At 52.2% G+C, this 16,469-nt stretch overlaps 3 protein-coding genes across 3 annotated transcripts; 1 reads left to right on the top strand and 2 right to left on the bottom strand.

Moving 5' to 3' along the window:
* Positions 1-5,987: 5,987 nt before the first annotated feature.
* On the bottom strand, positions 5,988-9,172 carry VTN00DRAFT_10052 (uncharacterized protein; the record flags this gene model as incomplete). Its single annotated transcript, XM_069426666.1, has 6 exons — positions 5,988-7,547; positions 7,738-7,872; positions 8,268-8,441; positions 8,495-8,790; positions 8,852-8,937; positions 9,162-9,172. The coding sequence occupies 6 exons, from the start codon at positions 9,170-9,172 to the stop codon at positions 5,988-5,990; spliced, it is 2,262 nt and encodes a 753-aa protein (XP_069283814.1).
* Positions 9,173-10,065: 893 nt separating this feature from the next.
* VTN00DRAFT_10053 (uncharacterized protein) lies at positions 10,066-12,689 on the bottom strand (the record flags this gene model as incomplete). Its single annotated transcript, XM_069426667.1, has 8 exons — positions 10,066-10,207; positions 10,274-10,485; positions 10,539-10,771; positions 10,824-11,046; positions 11,100-12,120; positions 12,171-12,409; positions 12,503-12,554; positions 12,622-12,689. The coding sequence occupies 8 exons, from the start codon at positions 12,687-12,689 to the stop codon at positions 10,066-10,068; spliced, it is 2,190 nt and encodes a 729-aa protein (XP_069283815.1).
* Positions 12,690-13,868: 1,179 nt separating this feature from the next.
* On the top strand, positions 13,869-16,036 carry VTN00DRAFT_10054 (uncharacterized protein; the record flags this gene model as incomplete). The annotated part of the gene is made up of 4 exons (XM_069426668.1): positions 13,869-13,924; positions 13,993-15,015; positions 15,073-15,670; positions 15,734-16,036. 4 exons carry the CDS (start codon positions 13,869-13,871, stop codon positions 16,034-16,036), a joined length of 1,980 nt encoding a protein of 659 aa, XP_069283816.1.
* Between the last annotated feature and the right edge of the window lie 433 nt (positions 16,037-16,469).

Genomic DNA, 16,469 nt, shown 5'->3' on the forward strand with positions numbered 1-16,469 from the left:
AACAGTAACAGAGGACCTGACTGCTTTATATGGCAAAGTCTGCAGCAATCTGTCCACCATTGCTAGGTTGATCTAATCCGTATCTGTGTCTGACAGATCAGCCTGGGTTATGAATGGTATGAACACCTGTAATGTTGTAGCAGCAAGTTCAGAAGCTACCAGGAATATAGAGTATCTAGGTCTCTGGGGAACACTAGCAATTCTGTACAAGAATTTTAGCTAAGTCTGGCACAGCCAGATAGGTGAGATTCTTGTTGACATGGATGCCCAGGTTTGATTCTGCCTACCGAATCTGGAAGATGGAAAGGTCAAGGCCTCATTCTTCAAGCAGTGGGATCAGTGCAACAGCATATTGTTCGATGCAGCATTTACAAAAACAAATGACTTCTCCCAAGAACCAAAAAGCGGTCACATCCGGGCAAAGAATTAGAGTTTTGGGGCATATCCGAGTAAATAGACGCCATTGCCGACATGCGGCAAAAAAGCATTGGCCGTTGATCTCGGTCTAATCGTCCATAAAGGTTGCCCCCGGCACTAACTGACGCCAATGTAAGCCCCTCCGCAGCCGCGGACGCGGATCGTTCTGGCCAATATGTCCGGGCTTACCCGCCCTATTAATAATAAGTTTAGGTAGGTTTCGACCGAGTCTGCAGGGTTCGACATGGCGATGTTCGAAATCCAAACATTCGGTGTGGAAGAAAGGAAAGAGACTAGATAGGCAGTACTCCATAGAACTCATGAGTACTGCATAACGCATCCAGACACAGCATCATCAGGCAGTCAGGTTCACATTGCTGAAAAACTACCGTACTGTAGGCCCCCAGTAAGTAGATGTCAAAGATAGCCTCTATCATGTATTATTCCTTTATGGAACGTATAGAAGGTGAACTCTGATTCTCAATCCATCTGACTAATTGACCCTTTTGTAACATATGCCAGTCTGTGGGCCAAGAATGCTAACTAATGGGGTAAAATAGGCGAATAAGACACGTATATCCTTTGGCCAGTATAATAAGGTTCGAACGGTTCTCATGATGATGTTCGTTCAGCAGTAAATACCCGCCTAAATATGCAAAGTTGTGGTGAAGTGTTCCTAAGGTCTGCAGGCCCGCTTTTCCGGCACGTACGCTCGGTATCCTGACGTCCTTCCTGTTTCCCGGGCTCTTGTGCGAGATCGAGCGTCTATCTCTGTTCCGTACACCCGTACCAACGTAGGTAGAGGCTGGAGGGTTGGCAGACGACCGGAGGTGGTTCCAACTGCGGGAGGGTCGGCATATATCCCGCCTCCCTTAAGGCTGTTTGGACACAAGTTCATGCGGGTTGGTAGACTTGCTTGCGGGTCTGTGCGCTCGATCATGTTACCATTCTAGTATAAGCACCCATGATAGTGGATCAAAAGTACCAAGCTGGTGGGATCAGAGAATTAAGTACTGATAGGTTGACTCCGAGGGGATTATATGACCTGTCTAAACAGCACATCCAATGAAAAGCGGAATAGTTGTTTTTTAGGAAAAAAAAAATTGGTTTTTCGATGTCACTACCCAGCCTGTTCGGGCAGCAAGGCTTCAACCATCTTCCCAATTGAACCACTAGGAGACTATCATGCCACAATTTGTTCCCTAGTTTTCAGTGCTGACCCCTCTTGGAATATTTCAAACACAGCGTAGTTGTATTCCATTACTATAAACACCAGGGAATCTGTTATTCTGGTCTTTTCTTCCCCCTCAAGCCTTATCTGGGGTGTTCTACATTCTCTGGGCGGTAACTCCTCTTGTATCTATTCGTGCGGTTCTATTAATGAACAGCATTGGATGGGAGGACATCATGTCCTAGGTATTAACGTAAGCATAGTTCTACATGTGAACTGAGCAGAACATCGTTTATTTTCTAGTTCGCGCCAACTCGTATATAGTAGGAAATGTCCATCTGACGCTTCCCTTCATGCACTAATGGATGGTCACTGACGTCTGGACCGGCTTCAATGACCAGGATGGATAGTGAAGTGTCACTGTGTTTGAGGCGTGAGGCCAGGAAGCAACCCGCCGTGCCACCGCCCACAATTATATAGCCGAAGACATCTACTATCGCCATGATCACCGGTCGCTAGATCTGCCGTTTGATCCGACTCACGGAGCGGCTGTATCAGAGAGGAGAGTAACTCGGGATGGTGATTTGATTGCCTTGGAGAGCAGATCTCGGAGATAGACTGAGATAGTCATGGACTGACGGACAGCCTTTCAGTGAAAGTAAATCAGCAATATATCTCTAGAATAGGGACCTACAGTCTGGAAGACAGGTATTCGGAGTGACTTGGAGGTACAAATCTAAAGCTTTTGTATGAGGCAGCTTGCGGGGTATATTCATAGGCATCAAGAAAGGACGCACAGCTCGGAGATAGTATAGTGTAAATCTGGAGGCTAATCTCCAACCAATGGTGATAGGATCGCCACGATATTGTCCTGCGCTGTTCAGTGAGGAGCATTAGAATGATAATGCTCAGATTGCCAGGCGAGTGCCTCTTGAGACATATATTCCAGCCGAACAGAGTCTAATTCCCGTGCTCAATCCAGACGAGATTTCCCTTTCGTGATATGTTCCTAGAGATGCCATAGAGAGGTTCTCCTCAGGTAATAATCCTCTATTTTGATTGGGGGCATGCATTTCTCTAGGTTCATGCTATATCATCAAGCCTGAGTCATGCAAAGAGGGTTCTCCAAGTGACCGTCGCACACTCGCCCCTCGACTTTGGCTACATATGGAGGTCTCTTTATCAACACGCCTTGCTTCTGGACATTTAGTGCAACGAAACAGGCATAGCTGGTCTCTGGATGCACTGTCCCGATGTAAGAAGGCTTCAATTCCCTTCCGTATAGTCCAGAGTAAGTTAGCAGTGTATATATAGAAGAATAGAAAGATGGTATGGTATGGACTTGCCAGTCTTGGGTCCATTGGCCGAGCCCCGATGGGCTGTTTGAAGACCTGCTGGTTGACATGTGTAAAACCGGTGGGTATCTTCTACCAAGTCCTTCAGGAACGGAGTTGGATTCAACGTTTGACCAACTTTTCTCACAGGCCTCTGTAAGAAGATGCATCATCTCAGCCACTTTGTTTCCAGGGTGAACCAGCAACCAAACACTGGAAGATAAGGACGTGGAATAATTCGTTCTGGATCAACTGAGTTGGTACCCGATGTCACTCGGGTCTCCCCTTGGACGTACGGTTCGTCGCCATAGGCCGAGTCGGATTCCTGTCGTAGGTATAAATTAGAGCCGAATCGACATGCACCAACATACTGCTTGCTTGTCAACATCCAGCCTTGCTACCGCTATGGCTGTAGCAGGAGCCCGAGCGTCAACTAGCTCTCCTGGCTGTACCATCATGGAAACGTCTCGTCCCTATCTGACGACCTCTGGAGATTTAAGAGAAAGTGGCGGAGTGTAAAAGGGCAGCCTTTGCGAATTTATGGCATTCCTTTTACCCTGGAGCCGGGTTGAGCTGCGGAATATAAGGGTGCATGGTCCTTTTGACTTGCATGGAATAGTATCCAAGGACGAGCATTATTCGCGTCAACGAGACACCACGACTTTCAATTCGAGGCAGCATACTTCAGGGTAAAATTTCTTGCATCATGGACAAGAAACTGGTCGAGTGGCAGATATGCACGTCCGAGTTCTCCCAATCTGATTCGCTACCGACCTTCACTCTCAGCGTTATTAAAGGGGTTGGTGCATTCACCAATGTCCTTTTCACGGATGTACTCGGCTGGTCAGGGGAGGAAATTACCGGCTTCAACCAGCAAGTAAAAAGGGATGCAGAAAGAAGAGATGAGATACGCATATTAGGTTTGACTTGTAAGTCTATATTTCCTGTCCGTCCATTGGTTGTAGCCTTTGGTCACGGCACGAAAACAGTAATGAATTTGGGGATCAGCTGGCTCTTGGAGATCGGCCTGCAGGGACATAGACATACCAAGTTCCATTTACTTCGTCGGACCTGTCTTTTCGAACTGTTAGACCTATGATACTCGATTTACATTTTCGGTGCTAACTATCTACGGCCAGTCACGTCTCAACTTATTAAACTACACACCCTTGCCATCGTCCTCCTGATGACATCCCTCCCCTGTGGTCTCTTTTGACATTTTATTCAGCCAGAAATCCACCAGCACTAGTTGCAAATAGATACCATAGCCTCTTTGGAATCAAGCGGTACTGTTATTCCACGGATATCTATTGAATTGACTAGGTTTGACAAAATCAAACGTGCTCCGATTCTCTAAGTTTCTACAATCGCCATACCCTAGAATACCCTTCATAAACATCCCCTTACTACGAATCAGCAAGAGCTATAGTACGTCTATGTCTATCTGCCAAGAGTTGCAGAAGCCTAGGTACAGTTTCCCAAAATTGCCTAAATGATGCTCTTTTTTTTATTAAAAAAAGAGTAATGAGATGAGAGTACACTAGGTTGCCATATCTTTTTTGTCACCCCCTCCCCTGCTACCTCTGTCTTGGTGGATTGCGATTCGATAACCACATGATTTTGAAGCAACTGGAGGGTACCTGGACAACTACCTCGATAGGTCACAGACCATAGATAAAAAAGCCAGTCCAGATCAGAATATAACAAAAGTGGCAAGCTAGGTGACCTGAACAGAGGGGAGGGGGTGCTGAAAGATATGGCAACCTACTGCACTTGTCTACCTGAGTCATATCACATCACATAACGCATCCAGTACGAGATTCAATTTCTTCAATTCGACTCAATTGAATCCAATCAGGTACTATACCTTTCCAAATCGAAGAGTTCTCGCGGTCAAAGTGGTTACTGAACTTTTGTCGCGAGCAATGAACAGGTTGAAACATGACATTATATATACACATTGCACGGCCCGGTCTCCTCCTGCAAGGATGTAGAAGATAGAAGTGCACAAGAGTATATAAATGGTGTGTACATCATGTATGATATGCAGATCAAGGTACGTATATATATATATATTCCACTCTGTTAGATTTGTCCAAACAATGTCCTGGATCATAACCTTGGCTGCAGTTAATGAAGAGGAGAAAGTTCTAGACCTGTGCGCGCAAGAGATACAGACATCTAATAGATGCCAACCAACAGCCATTGAAATTTGCCGCGGACCCAACACTGGGGCTGTGCGCTATGCGCATTCTGACAGCGGACCGGTCGAGTATATCTGGAACTATCGTGGCGCATAGCTAGGACAATTCAGATCGCCTGGCAACTGAGATCCAAGCGAGTTAATCTCGGACTGTTTGAACGTATTCAACGACGAAGCGTATTGGGCATTTCCCATAGCACCCCTGGGAAGAAATTTACCGGAACGGTACGGTATAACAGCGCCCGAGTCAAAACATGTTTGCAGTCCAAGATGGAGTGCCGTTCAGATCGGGAGGCGGTTGTTTGAAGTGAGAAGGCTAGATCCACGCCACAAGCCTGCATCTGTGCTCTGAATGTCGCTCAATTCGATCCCCGCCAGGTACGAAACGCATTTCTGTCGTGAGCTCGAGAAGCCGGAAAGGAATTGGTCTGTCAGTTGACAGGTAGATATCTCCGCGCCGTCTACCCACCCGGAAGCCCACGACTCCCTCCACTCAAGTGACATTCTCCAAACCCTGGCAATGACGTGACCGACTCAGCCCTCTGATGACTGCCTGCCCCCGCTGCTAACCAGGCTCGCTGACATGGTGTCAGGAACACGATGCAGCCAGCCACTGTTCCTGCACTCGTAGCTAATGGACGCTAACGCGTATACAAAATGCAAATGGGTATCACGCAGTATAGGTAGATAAGAAATGTCGAGATATCAGAAAAATGTCAACCCATAACGCCCGTCAATGGCCATCCTACCCGCTGGGATGCTCGACCATGAATATGTTTATCTTGACCCTCAAGACTCTTACCGTTGACTATAGCGAACAAAAAGAAATGCTGGAAACCGGTGCTGCTCGACGGAAGAAGGTTCACTCACCCTCCACAAGCGTCACCCGCACACCGTCCAGACCCATGGTGGTGGATATCCGGTCCATCCAGTTGCCCGTCGGCGGCTCCTTGGTCTCGGGCGTGATGAGCGACTGGCACAGCAGCCTCATCGTCCCGGTGCCGGTTCCTATACGCTCGGGCGAGCGGGGCGGAGACTGCAACCCTTCCTGTTTCCCTCCTTTGTGGACTCTTCCGCTCGCTCCACCAATAGGCGCAGTCTCACCTATGGCTTTGGAGAGGGCCCGGTTTTCCGCCTCGACGGCAGGGCGGTCGTCCGGGTTGAGGATGTAGACGAGATGGTTGAGCAGTATGATGGCGGAGCGGATGCCCTTGATGGAGAGGGTGGAGAAGCCGTCAAAGAAGACGTAGGGGAGGGGTCCGACGAACGTGCGGTCGTAGTCCCGATCCTGATCCCGGGTTTTATCCCCGCCCGCGTTGTGCGTGGCGACCGCGACGCCAAACTCCGTATGGAGGCCACGGAGAGCGGCGCGCGTCCCCAGGATACGCTGCAGCAGCGACTGGCGGAGTTGAGCCCGCTTTTTCTTGTTCCTGCTGTCGTCCGGCGCGGCCAGGAGCTCGCGCACGCGCTTGACGTACCCCGGACACTTGGTGATCTGCATGAACGCGCGCTCCGTGATATCCGTGAACAGGGACGAGTCCGGCTGGCGGGCATTATCGGCCGCGATCTCCGCGGCCATGGACTGCCACTCGGGCCGCTCGAGGAAGCAGGCCTGGCCCGTCACCAGCGCGGCCGTGACCAGGAAGGGCCGGACGGCGATGTAGGTCGAGCGGCCGAAGCCGTGCAGGTGGGCCTCGGGTCCGCGCAGGCACATCAGCTCCGCGACGCCCGCGCAGTGCCGCAGCCACGAGTCGGGCGTGGTGCAGGCGTGCATCTCGTAGACGCTGAGCATGATGGCCGTGGCGAGGGGCAGGTCCGATTTGGCGCGGGACTCGTCGGACAGCTGCCCCCCCAGGCCGCGCAGGGCCTTGCCGTAGAGAACGCGGCCCGCGTCAATGAAGCGCTGGTCGTTGAATAGGTAGCCCGTGTAGATACAGGTCATGCAGCGCAGAGCCCAGTCGAAGCAGTCCGGCTCTGCTGAGGGGGTTGTTCTGGACGAGGATGGGGACGGAGATGGGGACGGGGGGGACGCGATCTGGCGATTCCCGACAAACTCGACCCAGTTGAGGGAGACGCGAGTCTCTGTGGACTTGAAGATGCAGGGAAACGCGGTCATGACGAAGTTGGCGAAGATCTGGGTCTGCTGGGCGGAGAGGGCCTGGACGGCCAGCGACGGCGACACGTTCTGGTCGATGGGCAGCAGCAGCGGTTGATACTTGGTGTTCCGCTGCGCTCTATGGGGCGGTTCCCGCAGCGCCAGGGCCGAGGACGAGGACGAGGCTTCATCCTGCTCCTGGGAGATGGTGTTGTATCGCTGCTTCAGCGCGGGGGCCTCGTCGCGGAAGCGATAGAGCTTGGCGTATCCGGGGCAGGACACGCCGATATTGAGGCACCGGATGCACTGCGGACGCGCGCCATCGCACTGGAATGAGAGATGCGAGTCAGTGAAGGTCTTTCTCGGAGGATTCTGGGGAGAATCTGGGGAGAATCTGGGGACGTCTGGCTCCGCTGAGCGGTGGCCTTCCCCCAGAGACCGTCAGGGGCAGCCCGGCAGACCGGCAACGACAGTCATCAGGAGATCGATAGCAGACGAGGAGAAAGAGAGAACAGACCTGGACGTGTCGCCGGACGCAGACCTGACAGCCCTTGCTGCGAGGCACGCCGACCATGATACGCAGTCGAGAGGACGTCGGCAGCGTCGGATTATGAGCACGAGGCGAAGTCGACGAGAGCGCTCGCGTCCCGATCTGGTAAGCCGATCCTTGCCGCGAACATGACTCACAGTATGCTTTTACTCCCTATTCTCTACGCAAGAGAACACAAGAGCAGACAGATAACTGGGATGCGACGGAAATAGATAGATAACTACCCCGGGTCGATATACAGCCTCCCGCGCCCGTTCCCACTATACAGCCGAAAGGAGAGATGCAGATGCATACACAAGACACAAAATCAGAACGCGCACAAAATACACAAAACAGGCTATTCCAACGCCATGGTCATCGTAAGGTCGTGGACGGGTGTGGCAACCCGACAAGACGACGTTCCCTTATACACAGACAGAGAGATAATGACAAAAAAAACAAAAACAACAAGGGAATCCCAGAAAAATCCTCGAACAGTAGATACAGTGCAACTATACCAGCCCGTCGTACAGCGACAGGGCGCTGACGATGGTCTCGTCGCGCTTGCTGCCCTCCTTGAACTCCTCAATGTCCAGGCTGCCGTTCTCGTCCTTGTCCATCATGCGGAAGATCTTGCGCACCCGCTTCTCGGGCGTGTCCTCGTCCTCGGGCAGCTTGACCATGGAGCCGACCTGTAGTCCTGTTAGCAGCCGTCCTTTTTTCCACACCTGGTCTGCAGACATACCATCTTGTAGATGGCCTCCACGATGGCCAGCATCTCGTCGTAGGTGATCTTGCCGTCGCCGTCGATGTCGTACAGCTGGAAGGCCCAGTCCAGCTTGTCCTCCATCTTGCCGCGCGACGTGATGGACAGCGCGCAGATGAACTCCTTGAAGTCGATCATGCCGCTGTTGTCGGCATCGAAGACCCGAAAGACATAGTTGGCAAAGGACGTGGGGTCACCGAACGGGAAGAACTGGCGGTAGATCTTCTGGAACTCCTCCTTGGTGAGCGTGCCGGACGGGCAGTCCTTGAGGAAGCCTGCACACGGTCAGCATGCTGTCCATATCCACGGTATCCTGTCAACGGGGAGTGTACGTGCCTTTGTACCACTGCTGCAGCTCCTTCTTGTCGAAATGGGTGGCCTTCTGCAGCTCGTCGAGCTGGGCGGGGGAGAGCTTCGACTGTCTGCGCCACAACATCAGCAGGGGCTTGTAGAGAAACAGCCGGCCCATAGCATGGGACAGTCCTCGCACGAAGGGAACAGCAATGCCACAGACCGCATCATCGAGAGGGAGCGCGACGTGCGCGCGGTGGCGGACGAGCAACCGCATGGCGGTGGCTCGAGGGGAGCACGACGACGACGACGACGAGGAGCGCAAAAAAAGAGGCAGACGTGGTTATATACTTACGATTTCCCCATGATCAGCGAGCGCTCAGCGCAGAGGACACGAGGGGAGCGGCTCGACGTGAAAGCAACCGACGACCCAGGTGCCCGACTTGCGCGCGCGGCGGCGAGATGTTCTTTGGTCTCTGGCGGTTGGTCCCTGGCAGACGGGCGGTGGCGCGGGGCACGAGCTTCTTGGGAGGGATGATAAGATCGCAACGACGGGACCAGCAGAGGCGGATACGCAGAGGGGGGTCAATATAAATGCACAGAGAGAGGGAGAGACGATGCGGAGAGGAGGAAAAAGAGGGAGAAGCACGAGATATCGAGGCTCAGCGGCTGGATGCGAACCGTGGGTGTCTTCTCGAAGGTCTGGACCGGACGTTCCGTCTGTTGCTCCAGCCTGTGGCTGCGCAGGTCCATGCGCCTCGTCGCGATCAGTGTCCTGACACAGGGGGTTCTCCTTACAGTCCCAGTCTGGACGGCAGATAATAAATATAGCACGGTGCCGTAGAGTCTGACGTAGAGCCTGAAGATCACATCTCCATCCTCATCTTCTGGTAGATATTGAGATTGGTCTCGATCTCTCCATGCTGCACGTCATGACGGTCCTTGACCAGCCCTTCTCGTCCGCCATTGGCGGGCCGCAATGCGGGACAAGCCACTCTGCGCCACCCGGTGGCTTTCCACGCTTAGAAATCCTGGCAGTCCGTCTACCTCTACTTCCATATGAGAATTCAAGGATCAAGGTAGTTGAATAACAGTTTTACTTCCCGACATGCCCGAACAGATGTGAAGGGGGAGACTTGGTGCCGGCTTGTATACAATCTCTTTCTTCTGCGGATGACGGTAGATAATGCATGAAAGTAGCTTATATGCATTAAAGCCTTTATATGTGTCTACGCAAGCACTCTGTACCGTGATTACCCTCATGGATCGTAGTTGACCACGGGAATCGTCGTGTCCTCCAGCCGGACGGCACCCGGGTTGCTCTCCCCCACGCCCGAGTGCCTGTTGAGCCACCCCAGCACCTGCTGGTGCCACACCAGGCTGTTCTCCGGCTTCAGGACCCTAGAAAAATCATTTTATCAGTCTCTTGTTGCGTAACAACTGACTCCACAAGAGGACTCGACATACCAGTGGTTTTCATCGGGGAAGTTCAGGAACCGACTCGGAACGCCCCGCTCCTGTAGCACGTTGAACAGTGCCAGGCCCTCCGACACAGGCAGCCGGAAGTCCTGGTCGTTGTGGATGACCAGCTGCGGCGTGCTGAACCGCTCGATGTTCTCGGGCGCCGACGGGTCCCACCGCCGGTAGTTCGCGCGCGCGTCCCAGAAGGTGCCGTTGAACTGTTACGTCAGGTTAGCCCCAACCGATCAAATCTCTCAAGGTCGAGACGCACGTCGTGCTGCATGAACCACAACTCTTCCGTCGAGATCTTTGCATCGGCCACAAAGGTTCCGTCGTGGCTGACCAGCGCCTTGAACTTCCGCCCCAGGTCGTTGCCTTGGATCCAGTTGATCATGAAACCCCCGTAGCTGGCTCCCGCTGCGACACCGTTGGACGTGTCGACAAAGTCAAAGTGGTCGTGAACGTATTCCCACGCCTTAACCAGGTCATCGTACGGCGCCGCACCTGTGCTGGTCAGCAGACGAATGCTGAGTAAAATAAAGCAATCGATACCTACCCCAGTGATTTTGGATGGCATCTTGAAGCTTTTCCCCAAATCCAGTGCTCCCGGTTGGGTTCGGTGCAATTACCACGTATCCTTGATCTGCAAAGACTTTGTAATTCCACCTAGTGCTCCACGAGTCGGCCCAGGATCCTTGGGGACCGCCGTGGATATAGAGTAGCAGGGGATATGCCTTGTCCTTGCTAAATCCTTGGGGGTATACAATCCAGGAGTGAATCTGATCGACGTGAGCTAATGAGAGACCAAGTGGATGCACGAGAAAACACTTACATCGGTCCAGTTTCCTTCATAGTAAAACTCGTCGATATCCGCGGGACTAAAGCCACTCAATTCGGGATCCACTTCGTGGGCTGAGAATAGGGTCTTAACGACACCGCGCTCGGGGCTTGCAGTATAGACATTCCAGCTCGTCCAGATCGTGCTCCCCGAGACCAGAACGGTACCGTCCGGTAGCAGATGGAACGCGGACACTGAGCCACCGTCTGTGAAGTTCCTCGGGACATAGTCTGGACCCGCGTCGGTTGGTAGAGAAAACAGTCTATAGTGAGCCTTGTCCTCGCTGCTGACAATGAATGTCTGTCCGTCTGCTGTCCACCTCACGGTATCCGGGGATCTGTCCCAGTCGCTCGCGACACTCGGAATAATCTTCTCCGAGCCGATCGTGTACACATACAGGATCCGGCGGTCCGACTCGTAGTTATCTTCCTCCATCTGGAAGTAAGCAATCTTCTTGCCGTCAGGCGAGAATGCCGGATTGCTGGAATCGCCCTTGATCCCGGGGGGCGTGCCAGGGCTGTCGGGACCATTTATCGCGAACGGCTTGGCAGAGCCATCGTGAGGGACCAGATAAATATAAGAGGTGGTGTAATTGGCCTTCGGGAGTTCAGGGGCCTTGCTCTTGAACGCAACCCATTTACCGTCCGGCGAGATGTCATAGTCGGACGACCCTCCGAAAGGTGGGTAAGGAGACTCTGCATTCTTGATGCTCGACACCAAATTTTTGATGGCTCCATCAAAAGCGTAAGTGCCGGACTTGCCATGGCCAGTACTGCTCTTCTTCAGAACACCGGAAAAAACAGCATTGAACTCAGGGGTCAGCCATGTGTCCCAATGGCGAACGTAGATGCTGTCGTAGATGCGGGCCGAGCTTAGAGGGGCCGTGACCAGTTTCTCATTATAGGCGGTGCCATTGCCATAGGATTTGCCATGTAGCAAGAAGTGAATATCACCAGAGCTGCCTTGAACGGCCTTCAGTCCTGCCAACGGAGCCGGTAGGGAGGCTGCCTTGTATCTGTTTAAGAAGTAAGCAAGGTCCGAACGTTTCACGTTTTGATGACGTACGCATTTGTGAAGTCAGTAATATCAGACACCCACAGCTCAACTCCGCCAGGGATCTCCGCGTTGGTGGAATTGACGTAGATGACGCTGGTGTCCTTGGGGCCGAGCCAGATGATCTCGGATACGTTGCTGTCGTCGGTGAGCAAGCGCACCTCGCCTGTTTTCAAGTCTAAGAGACTCCACCACGACGTGGAATCATGCTCCTCGAACGAGTATCTATACGTTGAAAACAGAGCCAGCTCCTGTATGGATTTGACAGTCAAATCAGCGTTTGTTCAGTAGGGAGAACAGCATGGAATACCTCGGCAGGAACACGGAAATAGCTTGGAACTTACCCCGGATGGATTTGGGATAGCCTCGCCTCTTCGCGGAGCACTTATCAGCTGTCTACCATGTTTGCCGTGTCAGCATGGACCATTGAATTGAGATACGCCGTGTGATCTCTTGGACTCACTCGGGTGTGATGGCCAGGGCAGCAGATGCCGCCATTAAGACGGTCGCGACGCACTTTGCGAACCCCATGCTGACGCAGTTGAATTGTCGGATCAAGACCTCAATGCGCGCCGTTGGTCACCATGGCATTGGTCTTTAAATAAATACCTAGACATTGGGGTAATTTGGTAGCACCAACGGCCGGGCGGCCTCATCCAGCGTCGCTCTTCCCGTGGCATTCAAGGCACAACCCCTCTCGCATCTTCAGTGACCTGCCAGAAGCAGAAGATGACTCCGTTTCCAGAACGCCCGCCAAGCGTGCGGAGATATGCAGGTCTCTTGGCGTTCTGCTATCGCATGCGCTGAGTGGTGCGATGCGATGCTTCCCGGTCTTGCGATTTTATCGGGACAATGAGTCGATGGGCGCCCGCATCTGAGGTTGCAATGCTAAGCAGAGCGGGATGTTTGCCATCTGGCCAGGGCACGGATTTCATGGCCAGCCGCTGTGACCTGAGCGCCTGTCGGTGAGCTGTAGAACATGCTAATATCGAGAGATAGAGACTGAAAGTTGAGGATCAGATGACTCCTAGACACCCAGCACACAACGACATCGTGGGGGGTTGAAAGAACGAAGATAGACATCCGGCGGTGCCTGGAGCTCCGCCGGGCCAAGCAGCGACCGGTGCATCGATCCATCCAGGCCATTTCTCCAAGCAATTGGCACAGTGATACTTTACATTGCAAAAATATTAGAGACATTGATAGAGTAAATGGTCAAGCTCAGCAAGCTCGAAAGCCCATAGTGATCGGAACGAGACCTGCCCATGGATTTGATATTGTCCATCTATGGACCCTGGACAAGCAGGAACAACGCTTGCGGCCTGAGGCTCCGAACGGACTGCTTAGTCATTAAGGCATCCTTAACTACACTAACTAACTAGTACCAGGACAAGCTCCAGCGGCCTTGGATGCCCAAGGGAAGATCAATTGGGACTATACCCAGCACTCGAAACATCGCTCCTAACAGACATGTAATGGTTGCTGCTTCTCCTCTCCCCGATGGATGCCGGTCCTAGTCCCGCTGCGTCGACTTCGAGCAGAAGTCGGCGCACCAACCCCCTAGGGCCGCGGGCAAAACGTGCCTGCGACCAGTGCAAATTCCGAAAAATTAAAGTAACTCAGTCCGTTCTCTGACCATGGCTCCATCATCATCATACTCATATAAATGCACAGTGTAGCCTGTCACATCCATGCGCAGCATGTCTTTCAATGGGCTTTGATTGCACCTTCTTCAAACCGCAGAAGAAACGAGGTCCAGTGGGACAGTGAGTTCATATATGCATTCATCTTTCCAGTGACCAAGCATCAGCTCGTTAATGCTATGTTCATCAAGCCGCGTGTCCGCGATTCGACAGCAGCAAGGCCAGGTCTCATCGACGCACCCTGCTCAGAACGATGGGGGAGCAGCCAGTTCTCTGTCAAGCCCAGCTGCCCAATCCAGCGAGGCAGAATCCCACTCATCAATCTCGCTGCCTGGTATAGAGTTACCTTCTCACGGGCAAGCTTCTGCGGCTGCTGAGGCCAACGAACTGAACGAGCTGGCCTCATCAGCCTTTTGCCCTGCACGGGGCGTTGAATCTACAGCAGTTGACCCTCGCTGTGACAACGCAGTCAACTGGAACAATGCTCAGGATGTGGAGTACTGGCTTCCAAACAGCCTAGACTCCCAGCTTCCTGTCTTCGACTTCCCGGGAAGTAGCCTCCATGTGAAGCCTGCTCTTCCGCCTATTGTCCCAGCAGAGCTTGGGGCTACTGGCTTTGATGTCGACGCAGTGGCGTCTCGGGGGCCGCCCCCTTCCAATACACCATACCTCCCATTATCACAGCAAAACCAGGAAGAGGAAGTAGATATATGGCCTTCTTATATCAGTGATACCAGTTTAATTCCATGGATTGATGTGTACTTTGACCGGCTGCACCCGACCTTGCCGGTTCTCAACCATTCTTTGTTGTTCATGAGAATCTTTTCACGAGAACACAGGCGAAATCCACAGTTTGGCTCAATGTTGTTATCCCTATGCGCGTTTTCGCTCACCCAGCCTGTCGAAATCAGTGAGCGGCCAACTTCGTCGTCGCGTGCACATCAGGCGAGATTAATGATGAACGAAGCTACAAAGATGCGTAGCTGCTCTGATTTTGGGGAAAATCCCACATTAGATTCCATCCTGACAAGCTTCTTTCTGTTCGGCTGTCTATTCGGAAGCAATCAACATAACGCGGCGTGGCTCCGCCTGCGAGAGGCCGTGGACCTTGCCGCGACAATGGGGTTGAACGACCCGGATTCGTACCATGATCTGTCTGGCGAGGAAAATGGCCAGCGGCTGCGGACATACTTCGTTCTCTCGATTACAGAAAGGTATGTATGGCGCCTACGATGTGAAGAGAACCCACCTGACGATCATCGATCTTACAGAGCGTATGCTCTTCAGCGTCGACATCCCATTGGCTTTCGGGGTAGACCGGGCATCAGCATGCGCTCCATCCACGAGTTCATCCACGACGCCACACATAGCCTTGTATCGGGTATTATAGTCCACAACGAGAAGGATGCAGCAGGGATTATGGGATTGGCTCGGCTGATGGAACTGTTCGATGCGATTGACGAAGATATCGTTGACTGTTGGAACGGCCGATGCAATGCCAGAGATGGTCATTGTCACAATCTAAATGAAAACAAGGTCTTAACCGTACACAGGAATCTCCTCCGCATCAACGAATACGAGCGATACAGGAGCGGTGACTGGTACGGATCTTGCAATCCAGGGTCAGGGGAGGATCACAGCAGCCCTCCACGAATTATGCTCCAAGAGACGCAATACGCGGACATTTTTATAACTCAGAGATGGCTTCAGAACCGTGTGTGGCATCTATGTTCGAATCACGGCCTTCTAAAAGTCCAGGCTGGCAACCATGAACTCGATTATGATTACGCGGTCTCAGTTGCAAAATCTGCCTTGGACTTGTGCAGGTCGCTACATCTGGGTTCCATGGAAGTCCATGGTATTGGCTTGGTAAGTCTCAATAGCTCTGCGGTTCTCCTTCATTCTTATGCGACTCCCTCTAACACAGTATAGATCGAGAAGTTATACGACATCGCTACCAGTGCAATAAGTATCGCTAGCAACAAGCGCGCTTTCGGAAATAACGTGGACGCTAATCCTTCACCTGCAGCACTAACTGCAGGAGGTATTTTCTTCGAAGCGACGGCACCTGCACCCGGCGGCCCTTCAGCACAAGGTCTAGCTCATGGATTTTTAAAGTTGTTAACCGCTCTCCGTGGTGGCAATCACCCTTATCTGGAGAAGTACAAATCTCATCTTGATTCTCTACACATGGTTGGAAATGAATACTCTGGTTGGGGCTGCAACAATATATAATTGGCGTTATTGGGTCCTCTCGCACGGGATTTTTTTGATATGTTCTTTTTTTTTTTCATCCCTGATTCTCTCAAAACATGTTTTTTAATTATTGTGGTGAGGCCCGGGAAGATTTCCCTTGAGGGCCCCGCGGACATGGATGTCTGGCGGTCCTTGTTTTGATGCTGCTTTTCCAATTTAATGCCAGAATTCTTACTGCCATCCTTTTCACGCGCAGAAAGTTCCCAAGCACTGCTTAACAGTCTTTTTGATACTGAGAAAGAAGACTCTTATTGGCTTATATACTGATTTATCTAACCCATGGACGAGACATTTCTTATCTGCCCGTGGGAGCAGTCTCCTCGCCGATAGACAACTCGACAATGGCCCCAACTTGCTTCCTTTCGCCGGCTGCCAATGGAGAAGATACAACGCATCCGCCCGCAGTTGGGTC

Source organism: Thermoascus crustaceus (genome assembly GCF_041956765.1).
Source record: "Thermoascus crustaceus strain CBS 181.67 unplaced genomic scaffold VTN00scaffold_9, whole genome shotgun sequence".
NCBI classification, from domain to species: domain Eukaryota; kingdom Fungi; phylum Ascomycota; class Eurotiomycetes; order Eurotiales; family Thermoascaceae; genus Thermoascus; species Thermoascus crustaceus.